Source organism: Eriocheir sinensis, unplaced genomic scaffold (genome assembly GCF_024679095.1).
Source record: "Eriocheir sinensis breed Jianghai 21 unplaced genomic scaffold, ASM2467909v1 Scaffold35, whole genome shotgun sequence".
NCBI classification, from domain to species: Eukaryota; Metazoa; Arthropoda; class Malacostraca; order Decapoda; family Varunidae; genus Eriocheir; species Eriocheir sinensis.
The window spans coordinates 576,540-586,498 of NW_026111665.1; the positions used below are offsets into that span (position 1 = coordinate 576,540).

Genomic DNA, 9,959 nt, shown 5'->3' on the forward strand with positions numbered 1-9,959 from the left:
AGTTATGTGCATCTACGTTGAAGATAATGATGGATCTTTTTGCTTTGAGTTCCGGTGGAATGACAGGAGTAAATCCATTGTTTTCTAGGTATTTGTCAGAAATTCCATTAAGCAGTCTGTCTAGGTCCGTTTCGTCATTTGTATAGATGGTGAAGCCTTCAGTGGCTACAAATATTCTGTTTGCATATATCTCATTTTCTGAGAGCAGTTGTAGGAGTTTCAGTTTCCTGTTTGGGTCTTTTGAGTTGTTGGATCTTATCCTGACTCGCGTCATTTTGTATGTCTTTGTTCAAATTCCTCGTCTGTGTTCAGTCCGTAGTTCAGTCGTTCAGTCAGTTCGTCTTTTGTATCTTTCCTCTCTGGAGGTTGGAGCCGCTTTATGAAGAGCGGCCCACTTTTCCTTCCGAGGCAGTAGCAGAGCGATCAGTGCGACCCCGGTAAACCCCGGTGCCAGTGCCACCGCTCCCTCTGCCGGGCCCCCGCGGCTTGTGGGACCTAACCCACAAACGCCGTAAGGGGGGTAGTGACACGGAGAATCCTGCTAGCAGGACGTCTTTCTCTTATGCACAAAAGCTTTGGCAAGGCAAAAAACCCGGACAAGGGCAGACTCCTCTAATTTAAGAGGAGGAGTCTCGATACACTAGCCCGGATTGACCGCAGCTGTGGTTGCAATCAGTAGAGCACGACCCGACCACTGACTCCTGACCAGTGATCAGTGACGAGTGAGGCAGAACGCCGGCTGAAGTCTGGTCAGAGCGGGGCTGAGGTCTCGTCGCTGCGGCTGCGCTGAAAGATCTCAATCCAGTTCAGTACCAAACCAGCCACTTTTCTTTCTTCTTTCTAAGGATTTACCCCCCTAAAAAGGGGGAACGGGCCTTTGTCATACGACGGCCCGTCGCAGGGGGGAGCCCGCCGCTGGCGTGCGGCGGGTGTAGGGAGGCCTCCGCCGCCGCCACAACCACGAGTAATAGCCGGCGAGCAGCGACGGAGGCACGGGCCCTCTGGGCAGGCGCCCAGCAGACACCCGTAGCGGTACTCGTGCGAGCAGCCGACTGGTCGACTTGACCGCGGAGGGGTGGCCCAAAGCGAGGATGACCCCACGGGTCCACCTCGCCTCCGTAGAAGGGCAACCCGGCTGCTCGCCCGAGGAGTGCTGGCGTTCCACTGACCAGCCACTTTTTTTTTGTTGTTGTTGTTGTTATTTATCCCCTGGGGGAATACGGGCCTTTGTCAAATGAGCTGAATGGCGTAGTCTTATCGGGGGGGTTTACCTCGGGGGTTCACAGGTTCTGACTACACGCACCAGAGCCTCGTCACTGAGAGCCATAATCAGCTTCGGTGCCGGCAGCCCGTCTGGGTTGCGGAGCAGATGGCGTGTGCCCCCACACTCGAGGAAGTAGTGGAGGAGCGGCTGGAGGACCTCCTCCTCCCAGTAAGGGCACCCCACCCGGACCGGGTCGTCGAGGTCCAGGAGCGAGGCACACCTGTACCCGAGGCGCAGGCGGTGGAGGTTGGAGGCCACTCGCCTGGGGGCGCGTAATGGTACCCGACGGCTGACGAAGTCCGTCGCCGAGGCATACCAGTGCGCAGATGGTGAGCCGGCTGCCAAGGCCACCTCAATGGCCCTGGCGACACCCGCCGAGGTATGGGCCGCCATGTCACGCTTGAGCAGTGACACGCTCGGGGAAATGGGGCATGTTAGGCTGGGAAGTAGAGTGGCCTCTCCAGCAGCGCGATCAGCAGAGTCGTTGCCCACCACCCCTGCATGGCTGGGCAACCAGTTTAAGTGTGCTTGACGGCCAGCCCTCCCCAGTTCCGGCAAACGGGCGATTTGCACGTGAGGAGGGAGACGTTGTCATTCAGTGGGTCACCAGCCACTTTCTTCTTCTTCTTCTTGTGTATTTATCTCCTGGGGGGAAACGGGCCTTTGTCAGTTTTGACGACCCGTGAGCTGATTTGGCGAAGTCTTATCGGAGGTTCACCTCGGGGGTTCACATGTTGTGACGAGACGCACCAGAGCCTCGTCACTGAGGGCCATGATCAGCTCTGGTGCAGGCAGCCCGTCCGGGTTGCGGAGGAGATGGCGTGTGTCCTCACACTCGAGGAGGTAATGGAGGAGCGGCTGGACGACCTCATCCTCGCAGTAAGGGCACTCCACCGGGACCGGGTCGTCTAGGTCCAGGAGCGATGCACACCTGTACCCGAGGCGCAGGCGGTGGAGGTCGGAGGCCACTTGCCTGGGGGCGCCTAATGGGACCCGACAGCTGCCGGAGCCCGTCGCCGAGGCATACCAGTTTGCAGATGGTGAGCCGGCCGCCAAGGCCTCCTCAAGGTCCCTGACGACACCCTCCGAGGCATGGGCCGCCATGCCACGCTTGAGCAGTGACATGCTCGGAGGAACGGGGCATGTTACGCTTGGGAGCAGAGTGGCCTCGCCGGCTGCGCGGTCAGCAGCGTCATTGCCTACCACGCCTGCATGGCTGGGCAACCAGTTTAAGTGGACTTGACAGCCGTCCCTCCCCAGTTCCTGCAACCGGGCGTGGATGCCCGTGAGGAGGGAGACGTTGTCATCCATCGGGTCCTGGTACAGCGATCGTATGGCCGGTACAGAGTCACATTGTACCAGGACCGGGCCCCTGCCCCACTCAAGCGCATGCCCCAGCGCCATGCTGATGATCGCCATTAGCTTCGCCTGGGTTGAGGAGGAGCCGTCAGGCAGCCGGAAGATGTCAGCATGGCCCGCCGTGACGAAAGCCGCCCCGACAGCCCTAGTGAGGTGGTTGACGGAGCCGTCTGTGTAGTAGGTGACTGCTAGGGGCCGGGCCGCCTCCAACTCTCTGCTCATGGCCTCCCGCGCTAGGCTTTGCGGTGTCAGCAGGTCCTTCCTCGCCGGCAGTGGCTTGATTGTGGCAGTGAAGGTGGCTGGTGCCCACGGGGGAGGTGTGGTGTAGCCAGAGTGGAGCAAGTCTATGTTCATCAGGAAACACCGGGAGAGGCGGGTGGACCTGAGTTTGGCCGCTGCCACCGTCGCCCACGTTTTCTTGCGAAAAAGGAGAGGGGCCTGATTGAGGGCCTGTTCCACCGAGGCTCTCAGCGATTCTGCCCCCCTGCGGCGCAGCAGCGTTGCCAGGTGGCCGACGGCGAGCTGGGTGATCCTCGCGGCAACGGTGCTAAGCCGTACCTCCGCCCTCATGGATATGCATTTCGTCCCCCGAGGGGCCCCTACGATGGTACGGATCGCTGCATTCTGGGCCGTCTCCAGAGGGTGGAGTGCAGCAGGGTCCACCGTCATGAGGCACGGCGTCCCGTAATCTACACATGCCCTCACTGCCTGGAGATAAACTAGCCGTAGGACCCTGTCGCTGGCACCTCCGGCAGTCCTCGCCAGGGCCCGCATGATGTTGGTGCGGGTCGCTACGGTTTGACGAAGGTGGTTGACATAGGGGGCGAAGGAGAGCCGTGAATTCAGGGTGACGCCCAGATATTTATAGACGTGCAAACAGGGGACAGGGGTGCCGTCAAGCTCGAAGGCCTCGGGGAGGAGACGGTGGTGGATGACCATGGCCCTCGTCTTTCCCCTGTTCATCACAAGCCCGAGGGACGCACAGGTCTGTGAGAGGCGGCGGAGGAGGAGACGAGCGCTGGCCACGTGGTTCGGGCAGGAAACCACCATGGCCACGTCGTCCGAGTATGAGAAGACCCGTGCAAGGCGGCTTTGTGGCAGGGCTGTCAACTTCTCTACAAGCAGGTTGAAGAGAACGGGGCTCAGGACACCACCCTGAAACGTGCCGTTTTCGAAGCCCTGAGTTGTGGACCTGCAGCCCTGGCATTGTACTGCCGCCCTGCGATTCTGGAGGTACTGGCCGATCCAAGCCAGTAGGCGGCCCCGAACGCCCTTCTCGGCAAGGATGGACAGCACAACAGGCGCCGAGGCCAGCTCGAACGCCTTCTCTAGGTCCAGGAACACCACCACAGCCTGCCAACCCAAGACACCAGAGAGGAGGGTGGACACGCAATCTCTGGTGCCCATGCCTCGGCGAAAGACAAACAGGTGTTGGTGAAGGGGGCCTATCGCCCACCGAAGGCGAGAGAGGAGTAATCTCTCCAGCGTCTTTCCCAAGTACCTCAGGAGTGAGATGGGCCGGAACTCGCCTCCGTCACCGCTCTTGGGGATGGGAACGATGGTGGCAGTTTTCCAGGCTGCAGGGACAGTTCCGCGTGAGTAGGAGGCATTGTACAGGGCAACAATCTCGCCAAGCATGTCAGGCCCAGCGTGGCGAAGGAAGGCGTACGGGATTTTGTCTTCCCCTGGGGCAGTGTCGGTGACAGGGATTGCCTTCTCCAGCTCATGGAGGTGTATGGGGGCGTCGGTGGCATGCCCATCAAGACAAGCCTCCCTGAAGGCCCCCATCCTCGCCGGGTACGCCGCTCTCTGCAGTTCCCTGGTGGTAGGGGGAAGTCTTTCAGAGGCAGCACGGGACACAAAGGCATCAAGGAGCCTTTCTGCCTCCTCTTGCGGCTGCGGGTGAAGCTCCGGCCGGGCGACCGCCCCCTGGGCCACGGCTCTGAGCATGCGCCAGAGTACAGTAGTGGATACACTGGCGTCAAGGGAGCCGCACCACTTCAGCCAGTGTTCCTCCTGCATCCTGGCCGCAGTCTCTCTAGCAAGACGGATGGCAGCCCTGAGGAGGTCCCTCGTCGCTCCGTGTTTACCCGGCGGTTGAGCTTCCGGGACTGATTAACACGGTGGTTGGCCTCCCGAACCTCTGGGCAGTAATACCAGCGGTCTCGGCGGGTGGGCGCCGCAGGCTGAGAGCGGAGTATCGTCACATCCGCTGCCCGCCGGAAGGCGTCAACCAGGCGCGTCTCTGCCCCCTCCAAGTCGTCATGCCGGATGGTGTCGGCGAGGTGGCGAGTAACGGCTCTGCTAAAGCTCGCCCAGTCCGACCGGGCAAGGTTTCAGCGCACTGGTCTTGGAGGTGGCAGCGGAGCCAAGAGAGGAAGGGTGACAACTGTTGCGAGATGGTCGCTGGCAAGGCTGTGGTGGAGGGCCCACGTAGCTATTGTTATTGTTAGGTCCCCCAAGACCCGGAAGGGGCGACAGCGGCGCCTGCCGAGCCCTTTAGAGGGTGGGCTGGCTGTAGCCCTCCGCTGACGTAGGTTACCTGTCTCTCCGTAGGCTAGTTTTTGTTATACTTTTTTTTTTTATATTATATGTCTAGCTGTGTTCCAGCCCCCGGGCTGTCTTGTCTTTAGGATGTCCACGGACAAGCGTGTCCGCCCCGCTAGCGACTAGGAGAGCTCCGACTCCGAGTCGCCCGCATATAAGCAGCTACGCCTTGAGTCGGGGAGTGAGGCCGATGAGGCGGCCCTTATCCCGCTCCCCGACTCTTCTGATGAGGATTGTGTGGTAGTGGGGAAGGTGCTTGACCGTACCCACCGCTCCAGCCCACCTCCCCCACTTTCCCCTTCCCGCTCCCGCTCGCCACTTGGCACCGTTAACTCTCCGACCTATGCTACCCCCACTCTGCCTAGCGGCTCACGCCCGAAGCCGTTCCCCCGTACTACTGCTGCTGCCACCTCACCTGCCTCCTCCGCTGCTCCCTCACGTGCCTCCGTCGCTACTGCCCTACCTGCCTCCGCCGCTGCCCATACCACCCTGCTCGGTGCCGTCTCGCACCCCGAGCAGGCTGCTACCCACCAAGCTGTTACGGCCCTGTCAGATACAAGGCTGTCGTCCCTCCTACACCGGGATTCGAGACTGCCCTCGATTTGGCGGAGGCCCTGGATGAGAAACTCGGGCACCGCTTCCAGATGCGCTTCCTGGAGAACGGCAGCGTGCTGGTCACCCCGCCCTCCGAGGAAGCCCTCCGCGCCCTCCTGGGCACCAACCGGTGCACGGGAAGGCGGTGAAGCTGCGGCTGATGGGCGACGCAACCACCAAGGGGGTGGTGACCACTTACCCGGTAGCCATGCCTCTCAAGGCTCTCCTCCGACACCCGAGCGTCGTCACGTCGGAGCGGTGCCTGACGCGGGACAGGTCGTCATCTCGGTGAGGGGCCCCCTGCCGGGCATGCTCGACCTAGGGAGCTGGGGCATCTTCTATACGCGCTCCTTCAACACGGAGCACCTGCGGTGCTATCGATGCCAGCAGTACGGCCACCATCGCTCCCGCTGCAATCGCCAGGCGGTGTGCGGCATGTGCTCGGGGCCGCACATGACGGAGGCCTGCCTGGCGAAATACAAGGCCGGCAAGAATGTGCCCACCCTCTGCCCCAACTGTCGCCAGCGTCATAACTCGTGGATCCGCCACTGCCCCTCCCGGTTGAAGATAGTGGACCGTGGAATACAGCGACAGGAGGAGTGGCGTGCGGCGCACAACACATCTCGGCCGGCGTGGACCGGGCGGTCCCGCTCGAGGTCCCAGCGTCAGCCCGCCCCACCCGGCAAGACAACGCTCGCCTCCCAAGAGCACTTCCCGGCCCTCCCACCACCGGGCGCATCTCGCGGCAACGCTGCTCCGGCTGTGCCACCGCCCGCCACGCCTCCTCCACCGTCCGCCTCGGGCCCCTCCGTGCAGCAGGAGCAACGCACTCCCGATCTGCCTCCACCGGCCTTCCCCCAGCGCGTAAGGCGTCGGAGGAACCGCGGGCCGCGCCCCCTCCCTGAGCGCCATGTCCCTGAGCGCCATGTCATGGTCACCAGGGCTGCGCTAGAAGGGATGCTGACGGGCTTCGCTCTGGCGTTGACCGGCCTCCTACAGTTTACACCGGACGAGGCGGCGCTACGAGTAATCGCGAAGGCGACGGTGGAGGAATGCTTCCACACCGTCGCTAGTCCGGCCGCGTCTCCCGCCACCCCGCTGCAAACTCCAGCTGCTGCGCCTCCAACTGCGCAGACCCGGGCCAGCGAGGACTCTCCACCTCCCGTGGGGGAGGCCCGCATGGAGGTCGACACGCCCTCCCGGTCCTCCCAGCCAGCGGTGACACCCGCCGTCTCGGTGGCCAAGGCGGCGCCGGCAACCCAGACCGCCAAGCCCCGCTCACACATCCCAGTGCGGGCGGCTCCAACCCGCTCCCGCATCCCGCAGCCCAATCGCATGGTGACCCCGAAGCGCCGGAGGCCGGCCCCCTCGCGCGCGGCGGCCCCTGTGACCACCACGGGGGCCTCCTCGGCGACCGGCCGCTAAGCGTACTGCAGTGGAACGTATGCGTAGGATAATAATAATAATAATAATAATGATAATAATAATGATAATAATAATAATAATAATAATGATAATAATGATAATAATAATAATAATAATAATAATAATGATGATGATGATGATGATGATGATAATAATAATAATGACAATAATAATAATAATAATAATAATAATAATAATAATAATAATAATAATTATTATTATTATGATAATAATAATAACAATAATAATAATAATAATAATAATAATAATAATAATAATAATAATAATAACAATAATAATAATTATTATTATTATCATAATATATAATGATAATAGTAATAATAATAATAATAATAATAATAATAATAATAATAATAATAATAATAATAATAACAATAATCATAATAATAATAATAATGATAATGATAATAATAATAATGATAATAATAATAATAATAATAATAATAATAATAACAATAATAATAATAATAAAAATAATAATAATAATAATGATGATAATAATAATGATAATAATGGTAATAATGATAATACTAATAACAACAACAACAACAACAACAACAACAACAACAACAACAACAACAATAATAATAATAATAATAATAATAATAATAATAATAAACAGGTTATTAGGGGGATGGATTGGATGGATGGATTGAGAGAGAGAGAGATGATATGGAGCACACACACACACACACACACACACACACACACACACACACACACACACACACACACACACACATTGTAGGATAAATCCTAAAAGTTGACAAGGTTGTGGAAGGCCGCAAAGCAATCTCCCACGCACAAGGGAACGTTACATTCCTTGCACATGATAGTGATCCTTGTGCGTTTTTGTGGGCGCCTGGTCGTGTGCTTACATACATAGCATTGCTTGCTGACCTTCCTCCCGTTAACCATCTCGGTATATACAGGGGAGTGGCGGTTTGAGGGTTGCAGTCGGTATAGCAGCTCAGCTGGACGGCGACCCATAGTGGCCGAGGTTAGCTCGCCGTACTTCTCGAGGAGTTGCATGGCTGTGTTGTACACAAAATGACGCAACATTATATTTTTGGTGGGTGTTGGCTCATGTGTGGCAAGCCACATGTTGTAGGCATTGAGCATAGTCATGTCTGTCAGATGGAAGAACAACTTGACTTGCCATCTGGTAGACCTTCTCATACACTCAATGCCTGTGATCTGGCCGTCACACTTATCCACCATCCTCATGTTCATCGTGTAGTCATGAACTACATCTGGCTTCCAAATTTCCTTTCTCGTCCCCCAGTGGCGTTTGCCAGTGTACGCCATAGCTCCTGTGTGGACGGTAGAGAGAAGGTGGACGTCACGCTTGTCGCTCCATCTCAAGGCCAGTAACTTGCCAGCCTTTTCTTTTTGAATGTACAGGTCCTTCTTCCTGCCTCGGGTGCGAGTCGTGTCATCATTGGCTGGTTTGCTGGGGTCGTCAACTATGGTCTTCTGTACGTCGAACTTTGGCATAAACTTTCTGTTCCGCCGTACGGTTCCACAAGACCCCGTGTTGTTGTCGTGCAGGAACTGAACTGGCTGGTATACCAATTGTCTGTGTAAAGAATATGACCCTTACCGAAGTATGGTGCCATCATCTTACAGACGACGGCACCTGACTTTCCCCTAGGATCTTTCTTACTGACAGTTGGTATATCAGTCTGTGCGCCTGCATACACAAGCACGTCAAGCACGATTCCTGTATCACAGTCGCAAAGAACAAAAAGTTTAATGCCAAAGCGATGTCTTTTTGTCGGAATGTACTGTTTGAAAGAGAGGCGACCCTTGTGCAGGACAAGTGACTCGTCAATAACCAGCTTTTGAAAGGGATGGATATATTTTTGATCCCGTGCAACTATCATTGAAATTATTTCATTCACTTTCCTAAGCGGGCCATTGTCGTTAGAATTTTCATTGTTGCTAAAGTTCAGAAAACCAAGAAACAGCAAAAATCTTTCACGAGTCATATACTTCCCGTACAGAGGGTGGCAAAGAGTGTCATTACACCAGTAATCCTGCACATAATGCTTCTTGCACAGAGGCATCAGCAGGATCAGGGAGATAAAGACAATCAACTCCCTTGCCGTTGTATCCTCCCATTTCCGTGCCCTGGAAGTGGGTGGAAGACCATTCATTCCCTCACACACCAAACGAAAATGGTCGTTGGTATGATGGGCAACAAATGACATCAACTCATCATCCAAGTAGGCACGGAAAAAGTCACTCTCATTTGACTGGTCGTTGCAAGGCCAGTCTCTCGTCACGCCACTCCTGTCAGAGCAAAACTCGTGCAGGTCAGGTACGAGGTCTGACCCTTCTGACCAGGCTAATGAGAAGTCTGGGGTCTCAGGCAACGGCACTTCTCTGTTCCGGTGGTCATCCTCGCCTTCACGCAGTTCATTGTCCCTGTCACTGTCACTGTCAAAGTCACTGTCACTGTCACTGTCCAGAACAAATTCTGAGTCAGAGATGTCGCTGTCGTTACCGTCCGTAGAAAACAGCAGTTTCATGTACTTGTCAGGTTGCACAGGACGTCGGCGAGGTGCGGGCCTGTACCCCGAAGGACCTGGGGCGTGACTGCTTGCAGCGGCAGTACCTGAGAAAGGAGGAATTGGTGCCATAGAGATTCATGTAGATAAACCAAATATCGATCTATACATCTATACTTTACATCAGTAACAATTCACACACAAAAAAAATAACATACCTTTGGGACCTTGGGTTG

General features: G+C 56.0%; 1 protein-coding gene across 1 annotated transcript; it reads right to left on the minus strand.

The window, feature by feature from the left end:
- Positions 1-1,978: 1,978 nt before the first annotated feature.
- LOC126991834 (uncharacterized) lies at positions 1,979-4,645 on the minus strand. The gene has a single exon (XM_050850495.1). It carries the CDS (start codon positions 4,643-4,645, stop codon positions 1,979-1,981), a length of 2,667 nt encoding a protein of 888 aa, XP_050706452.1.
- Positions 4,646-9,959: the final 5,314 nt, after the last annotated feature.